The 21,371-nt window shown below is 45.8% G+C and overlaps 1 protein-coding gene and 1 pseudogene across 2 annotated transcripts; both read left to right on the top strand.

Moving 5' to 3' along the window:
- Positions 1-721: 721 nt before the first annotated feature.
- Positions 722-15,856, top strand: LOC122697227 (butyrophilin subfamily 1 member A1-like). 2 transcript variants are annotated; one of them, XM_043907769.1, is made up of 11 exons: positions 769-1,014; positions 2,191-2,282; positions 4,274-4,621; positions 8,266-8,547; positions 8,663-8,706; positions 8,779-8,863; positions 9,135-9,155; positions 9,250-9,276; positions 10,384-10,410; positions 13,947-13,973; positions 14,382-15,856. In XM_043907769.1, exons 2-11 carry the CDS (start codon positions 2,198-2,200, stop codon positions 15,050-15,052), a joined length of 1,617 nt encoding a protein of 538 aa, XP_043763704.1. In that variant the 5' UTR covers positions 769-1,014; positions 2,191-2,197; the 3' UTR covers positions 15,053-15,856. The 2 variants fall into 2 exon arrangements, with proteins under 2 accessions (XP_043763703.1, XP_043763704.1); XM_043907768.1 differs by having other exon boundaries at positions 722-1,014; positions 8,663-8,863.
- Positions 15,857-15,984: 128 nt separating this feature from the next.
- On the top strand, positions 15,985-18,244 carry LOC122697229 (annotated as a pseudogene).
- The last annotated feature ends 3,127 nt before the right edge of the window (positions 18,245-21,371 follow it).

Genomic DNA, 21,371 nt, shown 5'->3' with positions numbered 1-21,371 from the left:
CCAGGCCATGGGTGATACACAATCTTAAGAAGCCTTAGGGCACTGTCTATTCAGTCAAGGGTCTGGAGTTGGTCCTGGAAACACCTGAAGCCTGAGGGTTAGCCCCTGGGGGGCCAGGTTGTGGGAGTTCCTGGGTCAGCTGCTGGGGAGGAAAAGGAAGCAGCCACGCTGGGGACTGTGCCCTGTGCACTTTACTAGCCCACATGGAATCAGGCGGGGGCTAGGTGTTAGTTTGTGCGGACTGCGTGCTGCGCACAGTCCCCACTTCTGAGGTTAGAAGGCTGCCAACCTGGAGTATGTCTTCCCAGGTGACGAAGTAGTAAAGAATCGGCCTGCCAATGCAGGAGACCCAAGTGATGTGGGTTTGATTGCTTGGTTGGGAAGATCTCCTGGTGTAAGAAATGGCAACCCATTGCAGTATTCTTGCCTGGAAAATTCCATGGACAGAGAAGCCTGACAAGCTACAGTCCATGGGATCACAAAGAGTGAAACACAGCTGAGTGACTGAGCACACATGCACAGCCTGGAGTGTAGCACTTGTCTAGAATGGTTATTGAGTCTGTGTGTCTATGTGTCCCCCTCAGGGTGGTTTCAGCTTTACTTGAATCCACTCTCTTGTTGCTGCTCCGATCAGGCCGTTTTCTTCTTGATAACTGGGTGACTGTCCAGAGGGCAGGGCAGAGTCTGCTGGGACTGCTTTATCCAGGTTTCACTTTCGAATAGTGAAGGAACCAGAGAAGGGCGGACTGAGCTGTCCGGGATCGTTTCCGAGGGTCCCACGGTCTGGTCTCTGCAGACACCCCTGAGCCAGGCTCTGCTGCTTCTCCACTCTCCTGAGACCACCTGCCCCCAGACATGAAGAACTCAGACTTGGGTCTGCATCAGGATTGGGGCTCTGAGTGATTAACTTTAGGTGCAAATTCTGAGGGCAGATTTGGGGTCTGCCAGGGTCCCTGAACCTTCTCATGCTGCTGAGTTTAGAGACGCTTCTGAAGTCCTGGCCTTTCAGAGCAGGTAAGTGGGTTTTGCAGATACTTGTGGGCAAGAAAAGCAAGCAGGGAGCATCAGGGTTGAGGAGGAGGCTGAGCAGGTGGTGGGGCTGGGGGCAGGGTGGGTGGTGCTGGATGGTGGAGTGGCTCTAGGGAGACCCACGATCACCACAGTGAGAGGTGTACCTTCATTCATTTGTTTTAGTGTTATTGCTATAGCATCCACTTCTGTTCTAATTCCCTGTGGTGATTCTAATTCTTGTGATTCTCATGAAAACTTTGGGATCTAGATGCTGTTAATATCCCCAAGTTGTTTATGAAGGAACAGACACAGAAGATTAAGAAGCTTGACTAAGGTCATCACACAGACAAGGCCTCAGCCTTGGGGGAGGACTCAGCACTCGCCCCCAGAGTCTGTCCTTCCAAGGACCCTAAGCTGCCTCCTCCGCAACTTTGACAGGAAGGCATTTGGGGTCTTTTCTCTGATGAGGACTCATTTTTTCTCCTCGGCTGCTCTGTTTCCACTGGGATGTCCAACCCCAATGCAGAAATCTTCTTTAAAGACAGTGCGGATGAGGATTAAGCTGTGTGTGGGGAATGACTGGGCACCTGGGAGCGGGCCATGTCTTTGGTCCCTGCAGGAAAGGGCGGGGTGGGGTTGAAGTCCAGGCGAACTAACCCAGCAGCAAAGGCAGCACATGTGCCTCTGATGGACCCAGAGTCCCCTTGAGGAGGACGTATGTGGGGCCCCAAGTGAGAACTGGCCTGTACTTCACAGTGAGAAGCTGAACCTGGGTCTCTGTCCGTAACTGGTGGACAGGTGTTGCTGGTGGTTGTGAATAATGACGAGATGCAGGATGGTCCCAGCTCGGGCCCCTGGTGCTGGGAAAGGAAGCACCTGGTGTTCTGGGCAGAGTGGGCTGGGCTGCAGGTGCCACTGGGGTGGGAAGGGAAGGGGGGCATTTTTCCCAAGCAAAACTTGTGGTTGTGACCCCACAGAGGCTTCTCCAGGGCTGGGAGGAGCCCAGGCTCAGTGCTTTCTGGGTGTCGGAGTTGTGGGGAGCCCAGCACTTCATCAGCACAGGGATCCAGGGAGGGCTCTGCTCCCATAGGACTGTTTCTGGCCCTGAGCCTCCTCCCCACTGGGGTCCCTGAGCTCTGGGCCAGCTCTGGGTCTGCCTCCTGCCCTATGTCTCCCCAGCTCTGAGATGGAGGACTTCTTCCACGGCTCTGTGCTCTGCCACCTCACCTCCCTGCTCCTCTTCACGCAGCTGCCCACTGGGGGTTTTGCACGTGAGTGTACCCCACCCCTCTTCCTATGTGGATTCCTGGGAGCTGGGCTGGTTCTCTCCATCAGGAGTGGGTTGCTGTTTGAGAAGTCCCTTCTCTAAAAAAGTTATGATGCTCCCCAAACCAGTAATTGTCATTCAATTTTTGAGAGTCTTTAAGCCTGGTAGCTCAGATGGTAAAGCCTCTGCTTATAATGGGGGAGACCTGGGTTCGATCCCTGGGTCAGGAAGATCCTCTGGAGAAGGAAATGGCAACTCACTTCAGTACTCTTGCCTGGGAAAATCCCATGGATGGTGGAGCATGGTAGGCTACATTCCATGGGGTTGCAAAGAGTTGGACATGACTGAGCGACTTCACTAAGCCTCAATATAAAGACTATAACTTTATAAGTCTTTAAGCCTCTTGATAGTTATCCAATGAGGTGTTTATGATGTTATAAAAATTCAACTATGACATATGTGACAATATCTTTCACCTCATTTTTTGGGTAGTATCTTTATTTTACTTAACGTATTCATTAGCTATTTTTTTTCCATTTCTCATATATTTACAGAGTGTTGAACATGTGGTAGGTGCTTTTTATGAGCAAACCAGGCAGATTTGTGTCTTTTTAAAATCTTACAATGTAGCAGGGAGGCTATAATAAATGCATGAAATAAATGCATGAAATAATAAAGGCATGAAAGCAGTATGATGAATAGTTTTTTATAGGCAATGAGAGAAGCAGTGAAGCAGCATGGGGTAGAGGGCAGTCAGGCATGTGGAGGTGGGAAGTGGGCAGCAGTGTTCAGTGAGCTGTTCAGTGAGACAGTGAGATAAGAATAAAACCTGGAAGAGGGGGTGAGCCTGTGAGGGTTCCGGTGGAAGCATGGCTTCTGCAAGAGAGAACAGCCAGTGCAAGGCTGCCTGTGGGCCTGGAATGTTCAAGAGACTGTGGAGGCAAGTCTTGGCTAGAGCAAAGTGAAGGAGAGGGTGAGAAGTAGGAGCTTGTGTCCAGAAGCCCTGGGGGTCATCCCCATTGGGCCTTTGGTCCACTGAAGGGACTGAGGAGACTCGGCAAAGCTTTGAGTAGAGTAGGGACATGGTTTGCAGGTGGAAAGAATTGCAGACTTTGGAGTGAGGGGAGGAGACCCAGGGAGCCCAGTGTACTGTTGTCCTCCAGGTGAGAGACCGTGGTGACTCAGATCAGCTCTGAGCAGCTCAGGAGCTGAGGAGTCATTCTTTGTAGATCCAGCAGGGCCGTCCTGCACAAGGGTCAGATCGTGGCCCATCCTCCAGGCCTCAGAAGGCCAAAGGCTCTGAGAAGATGTCAGTGGGGTGAATATGGGCACTTGTGGGTGAAAAAAGTGAAGGTAGGCTTTTAATGGAAACAATACTTGTGTCTAGTTTTTAGCACATGTTTGAGCCGGGGAGAAAGTCATGAACACAGATAAATTTAGCTCTGGAATAGAATAGTGTGGCTATAATAGGATGTGACTGAATGATCAAGGAGTTTTGACTTTGACCACAGGTATTCTCTTTGGTCAGGGTTCAGTCCTGCCCAAAAGGGGCAGGATAGAGCTGTGCTTCTCCAAGTGACGCCCCTGGAACATCAGTACCAGCATCTTGGGGAATTGTTTAGAAATGCACATCCTTGGGCCCACTCCAGACCTTACTGAATCTCTGGGGGTGTTGGCCCAACATTGTGGTTTTATAAGCCCTCTTGCTGATTTTGCTGCATGCTAAAGGTAGAAGCCATTGAGTTAGAATTTTCCATGGAAGGGTGTGAAGACAGCAGTACAGATGGAAGAGGGACTCTCTTTGACATCTCTTCTGGGTCACAAAATTATCAGTCTAGCTCAAATTCAGGATTATCACAGCTCAACCTATCAGGTCAGGGTTCATCCCACCCGACACCTGTCCCCAGCCTGCCCAGGTCTTTCCATCAGACTGAGCGTGTGTTCTGCCCTCCCTCTGTGTCTCCTCCTCTCTCACTCCTGTGTCTGTGTCCACAGAGGAGTTCATCGTGATCGCCCCCTCGGACCCCATTGTGGCAGTGCTGGGCGGGGAAGTCCTGCTACCCTGTCGTGTATCTCCACCCATGAGTGCCGAAGACATGGAGCTGAGATGGTTCCGCTCCAAGTTTTCAGAAGCTGTGTTCATCTATCAAGACCGACTGGAGCAGAAAGAGGAGCAGATGGCTGCTTACACAGGGCGGACCTCGCTGGTGAGGGACCTCCTCAACCAGGGAGAAGCTGCTGTGCGTATCCAGAATGTCAATGTTTCTGACAATGGGCTGTACACCTGCTTCTTCAGAAAGGGAGGCTTCTATGAAGAGGCCAATTTGGAGCTGAAGGTGGCAGGTTAGTGGCTTGATATTTTTGATCCTGGAGTACTGGAGATGGGAGGAACTTTAGGGATAATGGCAATCAATCCCTCATTTTATAGATATGGAACAGGAGGCCCATCCACTCATTCCATTATTTGGTACAAACATATTGAAACCCTACTGTATGTCACATCCTGTTCGGGGCACCTGTGAACCAAACAGGTGATAAGATCACTGTGATACATCAGTGAACCAAACAATGTTCCCTGTTCTGTGGAGTTTATATTCTAGAGGCAGTACATAGATACTTTGATAAATAGGTTATAGAGGAAATTAGGAGGTGGTAAGTATTAATACTTCAGATAAAATGGCAAATATAATAGTGGAAGGGGACCAGGATGGGGGTGGGGTGGGCTTGTTTTATGTGGGGCCTCAGGTTGGGATTTTTTGACAAGTTGAGCAGAAGCTCAAAGGAAGTAGGGATTTAGCCACATAGATATCTGTGGGACCAGAGTTCCCAGCAGAGGAAACACCTGGCGTGAAACCCCGAGGCAGGAGTGTGGCTGGAGGAGGAGTGTGACTGGAGGAAGATGGCTGGAGCAGGAAGCCCTCGTGGTTGATACGATGAGTAAATGGAGGGCTGTAAGAGATGACAACAATTGAATAAAGATATGTTCTTGGCATGGGGTGCACAGAGAAGGGATTGATTAATGCTCTCTCTGGTGGTCAGGAGAATTTTGTAGGTAATATACACTGAAAGGGGCACCTGAGCTCACTAGATCAGGCTGCAAAGAGCCCTTGAGGTTGATGGACTGGAACACGAGAAGTCAGGGGAGAGGAGAAGAAGGGAGAGGCGGAGAGAGGAGAGGAGATAGAGGGTGGTGGTTGCAGTTGCTAGCAGTTAACCAGAGTCCTTTGGGGCTGCAATGTGTGGTCCCTGAGGGGTACAGACAGTGGAAGCTGGGGGGAAGAGGAGAGGAATTTGAAGGGCAAGGTAGATGCTAGGTTGTAGAAGACTTTGCAAGCTGTGCTATGGGTGTTGATGCACCACTGCGGAAATTTTAAACAGAGCAGTGCCTGGGACATTTCTTTGGTCAGCTGTGAAGAGGGTGGATGAAAGGTGAGCCAGGCTGAAGGCATGGATGTAGTTACGAGGTCCACAGGATGACCCCCAGAAAAGGCAATGGGATCACATAGAGGGACGAGGGGGTCAGACATCTGTGATGTTTAGAAACTAGAGCAAGCTAAGTGAGTGGATTTGGGGAACCGAGTTTGGGGGGAAGAGGAGACTGCAGAAATTCTGAGGGTTTTGCATTTGGCTGTTTGTTGTTTAGTGGTAAAAATATTGAAAATTATGTGTATTGATTGAAGAGAAACACACAACTTAAGAACTGTGAGCTGTGTTTTATTCAGGGTCTTACTGAGGGGTATATAATCCAGGAAATAGCTTCTCAGTAGCTCTGAGAAACTGCTCCAATGAGGTAGGGAAAGAAGCCAGTTTATACAGGATTTTGGCTAGGGAACAGGTGCAGTCAAGCATGCTTAGTATGCTAAGTGGCTTAATTTGTGTCCGACTCTGCAACCCCATGAACTTGTAGCCCACCAGGCTCCTCTGGCCATGGGATTCTCCAGGTAAGAATACTGGAGTGGGTTGCCATTTCCTCCTCCAGGGGATCTTCCCAACCCAGGGATCGAACCCAAGTCTCCTGTTGCTCCTACACTGCAGGTAGATTCTTCACTGCTGAGCCACTGGGGAAGCCCAGAAGTCAAGCATACACTTCGGTAAAAGGTTACGGTTTGTCACAAGGATCAGATATCCAGTTAATAATATTAACACTTTTCTAGGAAGATGCAAGAATCTAGGTTCATTAAATATTTTTTTCCTGAGACATCTGTAAGTAACTAAGGGGCCTGTTTTTCCAAAGCACAGAGTGCCTTGCCCTATTTTCACCCTGAATTCCTTTCAGAGTGTACTGTCAGAGAGTGACTGAGAGGTTAATGACTTGATTCTTGTAGAATTGGATGGTGGACAAGATTCTTTGCTTTATGTATGTTAGTTATCTGTTGTCAAGATAATGCTGTGTAATAAACAGTCACAAAGATCATAGTGGTGTATAACAATATCCATTTATTTAATTCAGGCATGAAGGGAGTACAACTAGTTTGGGCTGTATTTGAACTAATCTTATCTGGGTTTATTCATACTTCTTTGGTCATGTTGGGTACAAAACAAAAACAAAATCTCCCAAACCAGAAATCATCTTCACAGTTAGTGGAGAAAGAGCACAGTTTTATTACTGAATGGACATTCAACCAGAATGTGATAGACATCACAGGCAATCTACTAAGAGATTGCAAAGACAAAATATCTCCCCCCTTTTATAAAGCCAAGCAGATACAACCCATTATATACTTGCTTTTAAGATGAACAATAACTATTCCTCATGTCGGAGGACTTGATAGCACCATATATCACACAGTTTACTCTAAATTTTCCTGGTAATTAAGGTGACCATCTGTGTTAGCTAATTGGTTTAAGCCAGAGGAAAAACAAATTCTTATGTTTTTATGACAGGAGGTATTTTTACACCTTGTAGCTTGGTGACTGCTGAAGTTGGGCTCCTACCCTCTCACAGGGAAGGGGAAAGTGGGGTGCTGTTTCCATTGAACTTTATGAATGGCTCCTAGGTCCTAGTGAAAGACATTCCTGGGTCAAAATTCTTGTCTAGTTCTCAAAAAGGATTTATATACATTTAAAACAGGGGAGAAAATACATACAATTACAGGTTTTCTCAAGTAAATATTCTAAGAAAAACAAGCGAAGGGAAATCTCTTCCCTTATTTTCAACAGGGAGAATGAAGCCTGTTATTTTTAATTCTTATTTGTCATTTCAGTCAGCTGAGGAGGTCACATAAGAACCTTTGCTGGGTCTGTTCATGTGGGTTTGTTCAACTGGCTAGTGATGGATCTAGGAAAGTTTCAGCAGGAAAGGCTGTACTAGAGCAAACATGTCCTCCCCCTGGTGGAGAGCAGCCCAATGACACAAAGACTTTACAACCTAGTCACATGACCTAATCTCTTATTGGCTAGTTGAGTCACAGGACTGGCCCAGAGGCAGAGTGTGGAGGCACCAAAAACTGTGGCAGACAGGGAGCTGGATATAAAGAGGAGTGAAGAGTTGGTAATATTTTTATACAGAATCCATAACGGATGGAGCCAAATCACATATTCAGTTCTAGAACTATGAGTTGGAAGTATATGTGAGGAATTCGGGTGGAGGTAAACCTGTGGATAAAAGGAAGGGAAGTTCAGGACATAGGGTTGTTAGATGACTTAATTTTGGTGGTGATTTACAAAGAGAGGCAGTGGGTGTGGAAGCAGATGCCCCGGGAGAGAGTGTGACGTGCGGAAAGTCTAGGATAAGGGTGGACCTGGGACCACATTCCTCCCCCTGTTTACACGGCATCAGCCCTTCCAACTGCAAGACTAGGGAGAAGGGACTTAGCTCTCTGAGCCTATGGTCCCCGTGCTTCTTCCTTCTGTTCCCTGAGACAGGGCTGCCTCCTTGTTCCCTGTGGGAGCGGGCTGCCCCCAGAATGCCAAGTGCAGGGCACCCCCAGAGTTGTGCACACATAGGCACTGCTGGGTCCCTGGGCTCTACATCTTGCCTCCCGCAGGTGTGGGCTCTGCCCCTCAGGTGCACATCACAGGGCCTGAGGAGGATGGGGTCCGCGTGGTGTGCACAGCCTCGGGGTGGTTCCCGAAGCCCCAGGTGCAGTGGAGAGACCTCAGCGGAGAGAAGTTCCTGGCGTTCTCTGAGGCCCACACCCAGGATGCTGAAGGGTTGTTCAGCGTGGAGGCGGCTCTGGTGGTGAGAGACAGCTCTGTGGGGAACGTGACCTGCTCCATCCTCAACCCTGTCCTGGGCCAGGAGAAGGCCATGGCTATTTTCATCCCAGGTCAGAGGTGCTCCCAGCTTCCAGCAGGGCTGGACAAGGGGCCGGGTGTTCCTGGGTGTTCTGGGCTGAGCTCTCCCGGGCTGTGGCCCTGACAGGGTGTCTGGTTGGGCTGCAGAGCCCTTCTTCCCCCAGGCTTCTCCCTGGAAGGTGGCTTTCTCGGTGAGCCTGACTGTGCTGGTGATCTTGCTCCTTGGGGCTGGATGTTACACCAAGAGAGAACATTCCATAAAGGTGCAGAAGATGCGAGAAAAGGAGACTCTGTGCCAGACTAGAGAGCAGGACCGTCAGACAAAGGAGGAAACGCTGAAGGACGCAGGTAAGGCAGGACAGGGGTCAAGGCTGGTGAATGTGGCGTCTGGTGCTGAGAGGGAGGAACTGACCACAGGGCCTGAGTCCAGGGCTCTGGGGAAATCCCAGTCCAGAGCAGGTGGCTGGGGAGACCTGGGTGGACTGCTGGAGCGGTGGAGGCTCCGATGGGTCTGCAGTTGGAATGTCTTCCCCAGAGGTTACAAACAGAGAGGTGGTATTTTGTGAATTCTTTTTCTTAGGGATTGGAGTTCACGCTTTTTTTTTTCACTCTCTTTCAGCTAAACTTCAGGAAGAACTTAGTAAGTTCTGCTTTTCCTCTTGAGCTCCCTGCATCCCCTTCATAGGAGACAGTCTGGTTCTTAGCTCACCTGTTTCCTGTGTGTTGCCTTTCAGAGAGGAGGAAATCCGCTTACCTGGCTGGTGAGTGACTCTCTGGTGTCCTTGGGTTTCCTGTCCTACCTGTGCCAATGTGTCCCTGTCCTCCATTCTGTCTAGGTATAGAAATGTGAACCCGCTTCCCTGGGGCAGAAGTGGAGGCTCTAGGAGGCAGAACCCATGCATGGGCTCTCCCAGATCTGGACTGCTGGTTCCCACCCATTTCTTGGGATCCTGGGTGTAAAGATGACCCCAGAGCCTATCATGCACCTTTGGTCTTATTCCAACCCTGACTGACCCACCATATTAATAGTTTACTATCCTTCTGCATATGGTTTTCCGTCAGTACCCCGAAGCAAAAGTCATGTGCTGTGAGATTTCATTAAAGGAGCTATACAAATAACCAGCTTGATTAAGTTTAGGAGTGTGACCTCCTGTCTCCATCCAAAACACTGTCCCAGGAGTCCATTCCCTCTAGTTTCTTTGGGTGATGATCAAAAATTTATGGGGCAGAACTGAGGTGACCATGCACAGAAATGCCATGGAATGAGCTGTCAATACCCCTGAATAGTGTTTATCTCTAGAAATATTTCATCTGAGAAAGATTAGCCACTTTTACCCAGAGCTCATCTCACTTCTTAAAATAGTTCCCAGGTCATCTTACTTCTTAAAATAGTTCCCATGTCAAGTTATTTCCCAAGTGCATTTTTTCCAGGAAAAAAAATGAATATGATAAGGCTTTCTTAAAATTATATAATAATTTATATTTTACTCCCTAAAATGTTTTCACACATAGTAGAATTTTTGATCCTTAGCAGCAAAAGTGAAAGTAGATAGAATAAGAATTTTTGAGGGTTTTGAGGCAAGAATAGCTAAGCGACTTAGCTAATAACTAAGCCAAACGTCACACGCAGCAGTGGGACAGTGGTGCAAGTCAGTATGGAGTGCACGCAGGCCACCTGACCTGTGCTCCAGGGGATTCCCAACCACACTGGCTGTCTGCACATGGCAGGAGGTCACCTCCTCTCCAGCCTCTCCCCCACTGTACTTAGTCTCACCTGCAGAGCAGAGGGGAGGCAAGGGCCAATAGACTCACACTGAGCAGGTTTCTTCTGGCTGAAGTCTCACCAGAGTGTGTTTGTTCCCTTTCAGCCTGGAGGAAGGCCCAGCTGTACGCAGGTAAGTGGATCTGAGTTCCTGTGGCCTCCCCTCCCCAACCTAGACTCTGACCCCTTCTGCATGTGGGGACCCCACACCAGGGTGGGGTGGATGTTCTTGGTCTTCTTGTCACCTTTGCAGCCTCCAACTGGAGACTGCAGGGACTCCTCAAAACACAGATGTGCCTCCATCCTGCCCGTCCTCTACTGTAGGGCACTGTCAGGGTTAGCAGCACCCTCCCCAGACACCTGGTGCAACTGGGACTTCTCTTTGTGACAGTGACATTGGAGGGGTCAGTGGTGAGGAGGGACGGCAGCAGGGAAAGACTGTGTGGATCAGGAATCACTCATCTCTGGAAGATTTCAGAAGTCATGCTTGCCTACTTAGGACTCAGTTCTTCCCAAGGGGGCCCTTGATTCCTGATCCATCTTGTTTCAAAATTCTTTCCCTTTTTGGCTCTAGTTTTGTTTTTCCTATTTTCTCCTGGTCCTCTGAGATATTGATCCTCTCTCTACCTCCTCATGCTCTGCCTCTGTGTCCAGGCTGGGTTTCATCCTCCAAGCCTCTTGGTTGCTGAGGAATTAGTTGCTGTAGGGCAGGTATTCTGAATCTGGGATCCAAAAACTATGGGATGTTTATGGGTTCCTTGGGTGAGGGTCTATGAAAGTTCTTAAATTCTATTCAAAATCTTCTGTATATGTTTGTGTGACAGGGACAAAAATGTAACAACCACGATCTTCCTTTTCAGAGAATTCTGTATTTGCTGATGGGCTCATTTTTGGTTGGGTTTATTAGGGGCCATGGGCCAAGACTGGGAAAGAAGAAATGTAGAAGAGAAAAAATTGTTTCACAGAGAAATGGTGGGAAGCAAGTCAGGGAAGATAAGACCAGAAGGAGGAAGAGAGGAGGAGATGAGGAGGAAGTGCTGTGTTTGAGATTTGTCTTACAGAGATTGGAGATCCAACCAGTCTATCCTAAAGGAGATCAGTCCTGGGTGTTCATTGGAAGGACTGATGTTGAAGCTGAAACTCCAATACTTTGGCCATGTGATGTGAAGAGCTGACCCATTTGAAAAGACCCTGATGCTGGGAAAGATTGAGGGCAGGAGGAGAAAGGGATGACAGAGGATGAGATGGTTGGATGGCATCACCGACACAATGGACATGGGTTTGGGTGGACTCTGGGAGTTGGTGATGGATAGGGAGGCCTGGCGTGCTGCAGTTCATGGGGTCACAGAGTCAGACACGACTGAGCAGTTGAACTGAACTGAACTGTAGTGGTGGAAAAGAGACCACAGGTCACAGCCATGGGGTTTGTTGGGGAGGACACAGAAGGTGTGCAAGTTATTTGGGTGCATAAAGTGTGATCAACTCCTTGATATCTCTTTAAGAAATTTCAGTAAAGGCATATTTGTTTTTAAGCCATTTTAAAGTAACCATGTAATTCAGTTTACCTCTGATAATGAGACCATCTTAATCTTCCTGTAGTGGTTAGGGCAGGAGTGTGGTATGGGGCATCCTAATGTAATGTAAGGTTGTTCTGAGAACCCTTTAGCTTTGGGGTGAGTTAAAGATCTGTACCCTGTAAGCCTGTGCAGTATGCCCTTTCCCTGATTGGCATGTTTCTGTTTACAGATAGGAATACAGATTGTGAGAGACAGAGAAGGGTAAACAAAGGGTGAAAATGCCTGGGAGCCAGATGCATGAGGATTTAGGATCCCACCTTAGGGATTCTTACTGATTCACCCTAGGATTTATGTTAAACATGAGGATCAGACAGTCCTCTTTTACTATCTCTCCCTTACCTACTAGATTAAAGAGCATGTGTTTTAATGTATACTTTGTGTAACCTTCTGTTTTGTAAAGATAAACCCCATTAAGCTAGAATCAACATTTTCGTATTGACAAGTGTCAAGTGGGAGATGGTCAAATGTCAGACCTCTTTTTATTCATAAAATTGGAAAAAATTGTATTAATGATTTGCTGTAGCAATTAAGTGAGGCATAGCATCACACTTGATACATGTGGAGTCTCACAATTAAATGCCAACTCTCTTTTTTTCTCTTCCCTCTTTTTCTTGTTGTTAATCTTTATCACTTGTGGTATAGAAATTTATAGCTAGGTATCAACTAGTGTCTTGGTGAAGAACAAATAAATTAAAGTCCATTTTTTCTTAAAGGGTCCTATGGGTTAGGCCACTTTATGTGATCTTATTTCCATCAGGCAAATAAAAGGAATGCCAATTTCTGCATGAACCTGTATTAAGTAGGAATAGTGTAATAAATTTATACCTCAAAATTGCAAAAAAAAAGAGCATTTACTAATTTCCATACATGTTCTAATTTTATTCCTGATTCTCCACCGTGTTGGAGGCAACAGCTTTCTCAGTGCAGGCATTTCAGCGTCTTATGACATATAGGCTTTGCTTTGCTTTGGTTGTTGAGCTTCCTTTCTTTTTCCAAAAGCGAGTATGGAGGTTGGAAGAAATTATTTGGCCTTGGGTCAGTTGGGAAAGGGGTCCTTATACTCTTTAGTCATATCAGGCCACTGCCCTGGGGAGATCAGTCTGATCTGGTCCTTAACATCCTTGGTTTGTGGCTGGCTGAGGATCAGCAGATCCTGGCTAGGTATTTGGGTTATCTCTCCCTGACCCTTGGTCACATCCTAAGGTTCTTAATCACATCTGTAAAGTTCCCTTTACCACAGTGTATTCACACACTCCGAGGTTTAGAACATGGACATCTTTGGGGTCCTCTTGTGGTTCTCCTGGAAGCTTACAACCTCTCTCGGCAATTATAGGGGGAAGCAGATGAGTAGATCCAATATTTTGGGTTTTCCCTTACAGGTAGAAATGTTTTTGTTCCACTAACCCTACGAAAAGCAGAAGAGAATTCATGAGTATCTTTCCTCTCACTGCATGTCTGTCTTTCTCACTTCAAACATCTCTCTCCTTTCCTTGAAATTTCTCCATTGCCTCCTAACTGAGCAAGTATCCCAAATTCTCTTCACTAATGACTTATAGTCATTCTCTGAGTTTGGTTCAGCTAAGCTGTATTTTCTCTACCACTGGCTTAAAGGTAACCTGCATGCTCAGTTCAATTAGCTCTTCATAATTGCTTAAGAACCTTGGAAATTTTGATCTCCCCAAGTTTTCCTCCAGAAAACCTAGTTTTAAGGATGTGCAGCTAAGGACTTGAGAAAATGTTATTTTATAGTGAAGTTTGGACAATGACCTTTATGTTCAGATTGATATCAAGCCTCTCAACCCCTCAGTTTTAAGATTTATTGCTTTGCCTTCATGGTAAGGTTGCAGCATGATGGTTCTGTGTGTGTTTGTGAAAAGAAACACATGCATCAGTTGAATATTTCCAAAACATTTCCCCTTATAACTCTCTCAAAATTATGCTTCACGATACTTCACTTTGGACTATTTCCAAAACATTTCCCCCTATGACTCTCTCAAAAGTATGCTTCACGATATCAAGGTTAGTAAGCACTGACCTTGATAATGTACAATCTCTACAAACCCCTGACATGAAATGTGTGTTTTCCTTGTAGACTGGCGGAAGGAGGAGTTCCAGGAATGTGAGTGACTTTGTGTTTTTTCTGGATTTTCCTACTGCTATCTCCGTGGCCTCTCCTTCAGTTCTCAGTGGTGATATAGATGCTGGCACCATCAATAGTGTGGGGTGGGATGTGGTGGTGATAGTCACACACAGGGGGGGCTGATGACTTTGGCTGATATTGAATGCTAAATAGATATCCTTCAGCCCTTGGAGAGCAGGCTGGTCCTCAAGGGCTCTGTGACATATCTCACCCTGAAATCAGTCTTGTGGATCCGTTTCCTGCTTGGAGGCCCATAGACTTGAATCACAAGTTTCTATTGTCAGGGAGCTTAGCCTTCCTCCCATGAAGATGGGATTCTGGGTTGAGGGGTGGTTGTATGTTCTTGGGGAGGGGAGGACCTTGAATGATAGATAACTTTCTCTGCAGGGCCTGTCACTCTGGATCCAGCATCTGTCCATTCAAACCTTGTCATCTCTCATGAAAAGACACGTGTGACCTTGAAGGACTCCTGTGTGACCTCTGGAGATACCTGCAGTGTACTGGGCTTTGAGGGCATCACATCAGGGCGCTGTTACTGGGAGGTGGAGATCAGGGATGGAGACCAAAGCGAGTGGGTGCTGGGGGTCTGTAGGGAAGATGTGAACAGGAAAGGCTGGTACGTAGAGTCCCCAAAAAAGGGGTTCTGGGTTGTGGGGAGGTTTGAAAGAGGATATTGTGCCTGTACTGAAAAGCAGACTGTGCTATCCTTCATGCAGGGTCCCCACCCCAGGCTTAGGATGGGGGTGTTTCTGGATTACCAGGAAGGGGACGTGTCCTTCTACAACATGGCTGATGGCTCCCACATTTTCTCCTTCTCTCAGGCTTCCTTCTCTGGGACGCTCTTTCCATACTTAATGATTATTTCAGGAGTTGTGTCCCTGACCGTGTGCTCCAAGGTGGGAGGGTCTGAGGGGCTCCCTGCTGCCCTTAGCAATCCTCCTCTGGAGGAGCCTGTGAGCCTCCCAGGGGTGGGGTTCAGCTCAGGCTCCAGCGCTGATGGTCTCTCTGGGGCCGAGTCTCCATTGCTCCCCTGCAACCCCGAGGCTGTGTCCCCATAGGGCCTGTCACTGTCCTGGACCCTCGCTGTGGCTCTTCCTGGAGCTTCAGACCCCTTGTGACAGAGCCCTCTGAGGTATAGCCTGGATGGCTGGGGGTCTCGCCCTCCTGCTCTGGAGACAGGTTCTTGGGCTTGTGGTTATGAGAATTTTCAGTTCATGCCATGTGCTCAGGTAATAGATTACAAAAGTTGACTCTCTGAGCTGGTTTGGGGGTAGCCTGAAGTTTACTATGGGACATTGTTTTTCTTTTAGTAACAAAATATATTTCATGAAGTTTTTATACTGTTTGGATATGCTAAATGATGAGAGGTTGAATTACTCTGCAGACTAAAGTCATGTTTTTGTTGTTGTTTAGTTGCTAAGTTGTGTCTGACTCTTTTGTGACCCCATGGACTGAAACCCACCAGGCTCCTCTGTTCACGGGATTTCTCAGGCAAAAATACTGGAGTGGGTTGCTGTTTGCTTCTCCAGGAGATCTCCCTGACTCAAGGATTGAACTCAGGTTTCCTCCATTGGCAAGTAGATTCTTTAAGGCTGAGCCATCAGGGAAGCCTAGTGGTGTTACTTTATCCAATTTGAGTTTGTTAAATAGAACCCAGAGAGTGACAGTTGGTCCCCAGTTCTATTTTGGAGGATGGACACTATTATATCAGAAAAGTTGGCAGCCAAAAATTTCCAGGGAAATGGGTGGCTGATGGAGTTTTAAGGAGTCTAATATTTTACTCTTTGTATTTCCTATTCTGGGATGGATAAAACACACCCGTTTCCCCCAGATCTCAGTAAATTTTTGTTACCTGTAAAAAACCTGTGTTGTGTTCATTTAAGGAGTTAAGGAGAAGGATCTAGGTTTTTCATTTCTGTTAACAGCAGCTGGAAATAAGAGAACTGCTATCTGAATTAAGATGTAAATGAAGAAGAGAATTTTCAGAGACAGGGCGAATTGCAAAAACTTTGACCAAGAGCTGGAGCCATGGTCATTATATGCCCCTTATCATTGTATTGCCCCTCTGCACTTCCAAGTCCAATGGTAATGGTTAATGGAAAAACAGCCCAGTTCAGGCAACTCAGTGCCTGTGGGACCCCGGGGCCTGGGCAGGGTTGGTGGGGCGGGTTCTGCAAGCACGGCACCAATTGAAGCGAGCTCTGAGGCTCGAGGGAACAACGAGTGCTGGTCAAGTTTAGAAATGACTTATGTGGATCATCAGAATCGCATTTGTGGTTTTCCAGACATTAAAGAAAATGAATAGAGTGGGAAATTTCTTTGGAGGTACTTCATACTGGATACTAGAGGAGATAGTTTTGTATGATACATGGTAATCCACAGAACCTACCTTCTGGATTGATAATTGTGGAGCCATTAAAAAAAGTGAAAGTGTTAATTGTGTCTGGCTCTTCGTGATCAGATGGATTGTAGCCTGCCAGGCTTCTCAGTCCATGGAATTCTTCAGGCAAGAATACTGGAGTGGGTGGGTAGCCATTCCCTTCTACAGGGGATCTTCTTGCCCCAGGAATTGAACCTGGTTCTCCCCCATTACAGGAGGAATCTTTACTGTCTGAGCAACAGGGAAGTTCTTTAATTTAACTACATTTCAAAGTTATGAATGCAAGGATGAGGAACTATTCCCTACAAGCCAATGATCAGCAGGACCTAGTAGAATGGATAAATGTGTTGAACAAAGCTATAAAAATTACAATATCAAAGCAGTCAGTCTCACAGCCTCATTCTGATAACAGGTCACCAAAGTGAATGTGGGAAGAAACAAATGTCTTACAGAACTGACACTGTTGGTAGTGTGGCCATCATTACTGTAACTCAAAAAGAAGCAAGTGAATGTGGTGAAACTATTGACAGAAATAATTTGAAGTGGTCACAAATCTATCTTCCTTGCTTTACTCCTAAACCACCTTCAGATAGTGCAGTTATCAAAGCTGAATATTGTGTAAAACAAGGAACAGTGATGAAAAACTGGAAGAGAAGATATTTTCAACTGGATAAACAACAGGTTACTTTAGATCTGAACTGGAAAAGGAACCTCTCCACGTAATACCACTTAAAGAGGTTCATAAAGTCCAGGAACATAAACCAAGTGACATAATGATGAAAGACAACCTCTTTGAAATTGTAACATCCTCTGGAACTTTCTATGTGCAGGCTGATAGCCCTGAAGAAATGCACAGTGGGATTAAAGCAGCCTCAGGTGCCATTGTAGCATAGCGGGGACCTGGCAGATCAGCGTCCCCTAGAATAAGGTCTCACACTGAGTTACTAATCTTATTGGTAATGATTGCCTATGTCTGACCACCACTCCTCTTTGCAGGAGCTTTCTAACAGTCTTTCCAAATCTAAACACGCTCTCTGCCAGTGTGCAGCAGCCACCCCACATTCCACAGCCTCTTGCAGCAACATTACTCTTTGATCGCAAGCTTTACCATGGAGAAGCTAGGATTTTATGAATCTCTTGCCAAGTTCAAGTCATGGAACTTCAAGGTCTAGACTGTCTCTCCAAGAGAACCAGCTTCCAAAGTAACCAAACAAGCTCTGCTAAAACCTCAAAGAAAAATGGCCCTCAGAAACAAAATTGTGACCCAGTGGACTTGGATAATGCAAGCCTTCCAGTCAGTGATGTGTGAGGTAGAAACACATGTAGCCTGATATACCTTATTAGCTCTCAGTGTCCTTTCATGAGGCTTCTCATCAAAGATGATTAAGGGGAAATGGGTTTTAATGCATATAGGATCCTGCCTCATTGCTGTACTGTTTATAAGCTGGTAAGCCAAGAAGCTAGGGAATGGCCTAACTAAATGTAATTTCTTTAAAAATAAAAAGAAAAAAGCCCAAAGTGTCTCAGTATCAACTGTCTGAAGCTTTGTTCTCACTGGGGTGATAAAAGTGTGTGACAGTTTTTCCTAATGAATTGGACAATTAAAATGTTTCACAATTTAAAACATGAACAATGCTTATTATTTTGTTGTATTAAAAATGCTACTGTGACTTCCTAGTAGATGTTCAATTTCTACACATTCTTATTGGTTAATATCATTGAATGAAATATTGCCAAAGATATCTAAAGTCATGATGTCTGTGTGCTGTAAAATTTATACTACAGTGTGGACAATTTTGAAATTATAACCATTTTTGATGCTCTGGATCTCAAGGTGAGTGATGTGTCTTGCGTAGAAGATGTATGCTAATCCCAAGCTCCTGATTTATTCCTGCCCCCCGCCCCACCAAGTTTCCCCTTTGGTAACCATAAATTAAACAAATTAATTTTTTATCTTACCCTCTCCCTTCAGTTCTTTCTATAGTTCTTTGCTTTTCATTCAGTTGGTGCTCAGGCTGTCTCTCCAGTCTAAATGGAATGCATTCATTATTTGGTCTCACAGAATCCCTTTTCTTAATTTTGGAGCAGTTATTTGAATTTACAGTTAGTCCTGACTACTTGATTGATGCCCGAGTTTCCTCCAGAGTGTAAGTCTCATGAGGGACATGTATCCCCAAAGTCTGGGGTTATAGTTCCTGTTATATATGTCTAATTAATAAATATTTGTTGGATGAATATAAACTACCATTTTCCCTCTTTGTATACTCTGATAGAAGTTCAGTGAAGTTGTAAGAGGAACTATGAGGAATGTTGGTGATGAAGAAAATTGTGAGAAAAGCAGGACATGAGGAGAATAATATGAGAAAAGAAGATGGTGAAAAGAAACTGAGGGAAAAAAGACAGTGAGGGCAAATTTTAAGGTAAAAAAGGCTGAGGGGAAAATGTAAGCTCGTAAGTCGGTGACAAGGAACTTGTGAGAGGAGGAGACATCGAGGGGGAAATGTGAGAAGACGATGAGGTGAAAAAGAAAACATTAAGGGAAAATGTGGTGAGGTGAGATTATGAGGAAAAGCCTCTTGAGGGAAACTTGCAAGAAAAAATTATGAGGAAAAACTGGGAGTAGAGAAATCAGTGAGGAAGAATCTTTGAAGAATGAAAGGGTCTGAGGAGAAAGTTTGAGGACAGGAGGCAGAGTAAAAACTTTGAGTGAGAGCAGAGAGTACCATGATGACCGAATGCTGTGATAGAGAAAATTGATGGGAATGACTTCAGAAACAACACCCAGTTGTGGATGTGACTGGTGATGGAAGTAAAGCCCAATGTTGTAAAGAACAATATTGTGTAGGAACCTGGAATGTTAGGTCCATGAATCAAGGCAAATTGGAAGTGGTCAAACAGAAGATGGCAAGAGTGAACGTCGACATTTTAGGAATCAGCAAACTAAAATGGACTGGTATGAGTGAATTTAACTCAGATGACCATTATATCTACTACTGTGGGCAAGAATCCCTTAGAAGAAATGGAGTAGTCATCATAGATAACAAGAGTCTGAAATGCAGCACTTGGATGTAATCTCAAAAACAACAGAATGATCTCTGTTCATTTCCAAGGCAAACCATTCAGCATCACAGTAATCCAAGTCTATGCCCTGACCAGTAATGCTGAAGAAACTGAAGTTGAACTGTTCTGTGAAGACCTACAAGACCTTCTAGAACTAACACCCCCAAAAGATGTTCTTACTGGTTATTTATCTTATGTATAGTAGTGTGTGTATGTTCATTTCTAGCTCCTGACTTATACTCCTCCCTCCCCACTTTGATAACCATAAGTGCATTTTTAATATCTGTAAGTCTGTTTCTGTTTTGTAAACAAGTTCATTTGTATCTTAAAAAAAAATTAGATTCCACATATGAGTGAAGTCATATGATATTTGTGTTTCTCTGTCTGACTTACTTCACTTAGTGTAATAATCTTTAGGTCCATCCTTATTGCTACAAATGGCATTATTTCATTCTTTTTTATGGACTTTTTCATTGGACTTAATTCTTTTTCATTGGACTTTATTGAGTGGGATTACTGGGTCATATGGTAGTTCTATTTTTAGAGATACTATGACAAAGGAAAGCAGTTATGGGGAAACTGAGGAGAGAAGGCAGTGAGGGGCAAAGGTGAGGAGAGAGGGTTGTGAGGAAGGGGTTGTGAAAGGAAAAGTCAATGAGGGGGAAAGGAAGAGAGAAGGTGAGGGCAAACTGTGAGGGGAGAAGTAGTGAAGGGGAAATTGTGATAGAGAAACCCAGTGAAGGAAAAAATGAGAAGACAAGCTGGTGAGGGGAAGGATTAGAAGGGTAAGCAGTGAGCGGGACATTTGTGAGGGGACAAGGCTATGAAGGTGGAACTGTGATAGAAGAAGGCAGAGAGGAGAAACTGAAGAGAGAAGGTTGAGGAAAAACTAAGATAATAGAAGGTGGTTAGAGGGAAACAGTGAGGGGAGAGCTGCTGTGGGGGAATACGTGGGGAGGACACAGAGGGTATAAGTTAGTAACGGCAAACAGTGAGGAATAAAGGGCCTGAGGGGAAAATGTGAGGAGAGAAGGTAGTGAAGGGATACCGAGAGGGGAGAAGGTAGTTAGGGGGAAACTGTGAGAAGAGAAAGTCCAGGGGAAAAACGTGAAGAGAAAAAAGTAGTGAGAGGGAAATACGTGTTGAAGGGGACAAAGAGGGGAGAGACTTTGAGGGAGAAACTGAAAAAAAGGTACTGAGAGGGAAAATGCATTGGAGAAGCTGGTGAGGAGGACAGTGAGGGGAGAAAGGAATGTGGGGAAACTGAAAATAGAAGATGGTGAGGGTGAAACTGAAGGGAGAGTTGGGTGAGGCAGAGACTATTACGGGTGAAGGCAGTGAGGGAGAAACTGAGGGGAGAGGAGGTGAAAAAGAAATTGTGAAGGGAAAAGGAAGTGAGGGAGAAACTGTGAGAGGAAAAGGGAGTGAGGGGAAAATTTTGAGAGCAGAAGGTGAGGAGGGGGTAAGTTGGGGGTGAGATTATGAAGGGGAAATTGAGAATGTGATGAGTAGACAGTACAAGCAGAAAAGGCAGTGAGGAGAAATTATTACCGAACCAAACTTGGGTTCATTTGCCAAAGCACTAAAGTCAATCTACTGACACTGGGTTGTAGTGAAGGAAAGTGCAATGTTTATTGTAGGGTGAGGTACAGGGAGTTTCAGACTGCTTGTACTCTAAAAGCTGTATTCTCAGATGGTTCAGCAATGCATTTTTATTTTTTTGACTTATTTTAAAATTAAATTATTTTTATCTGTGCTGGGTCTTCGTTGCCCTGCAGGCTTTTCTCTAGTTGCGGCGAGCCGGGGCTACTCATCTTTGTGGTGCGAGGGCTTTTCACTGCAGTGGTGTCTCTTGTTGTGGAGCACAGGCTATAGGCTGTGAGGTGTGAGGGCTTCAGTAGCTGTGGCACATGGGCTCAGTAGTTGCAGCTCCCGGG

The sequence above is a fragment of the Cervus elaphus genome, chromosome 7, assembly GCF_910594005.1.
Source record: "Cervus elaphus chromosome 7, mCerEla1.1, whole genome shotgun sequence".
Lineage (NCBI taxonomy): Eukaryota > Metazoa > Chordata > Mammalia > Artiodactyla > Cervidae > Cervus > Cervus elaphus.
This window is presented reverse-complemented; position numbering and strand designations above follow the sequence as displayed.

Excerpts from the sequence above, each read along its gene's own strand:
- LOC122697227 (XM_043907768.1), top strand. The coding sequence starts at position 2,198 with ATGGAGGACTTCTTCCACGGCTCTGTGCTCTGCCACCTCACCTCCCTG. Across the intron at positions 8,548-8,662 it reads CATGGCTATTTTCATCCCAG|AGCCCTTCTTCCCCCAGGCT; the intron begins GTCAGAGGTGCT and ends GTTGGGCTGCAG. Across the intron at positions 10,411-13,946 it reads GAAGGCCCAGCTGTACGCAG|ACTGGCGGAAGGAGGAGTTC; the intron begins GTAAGTGGATCT and ends TTTTCCTTGTAG.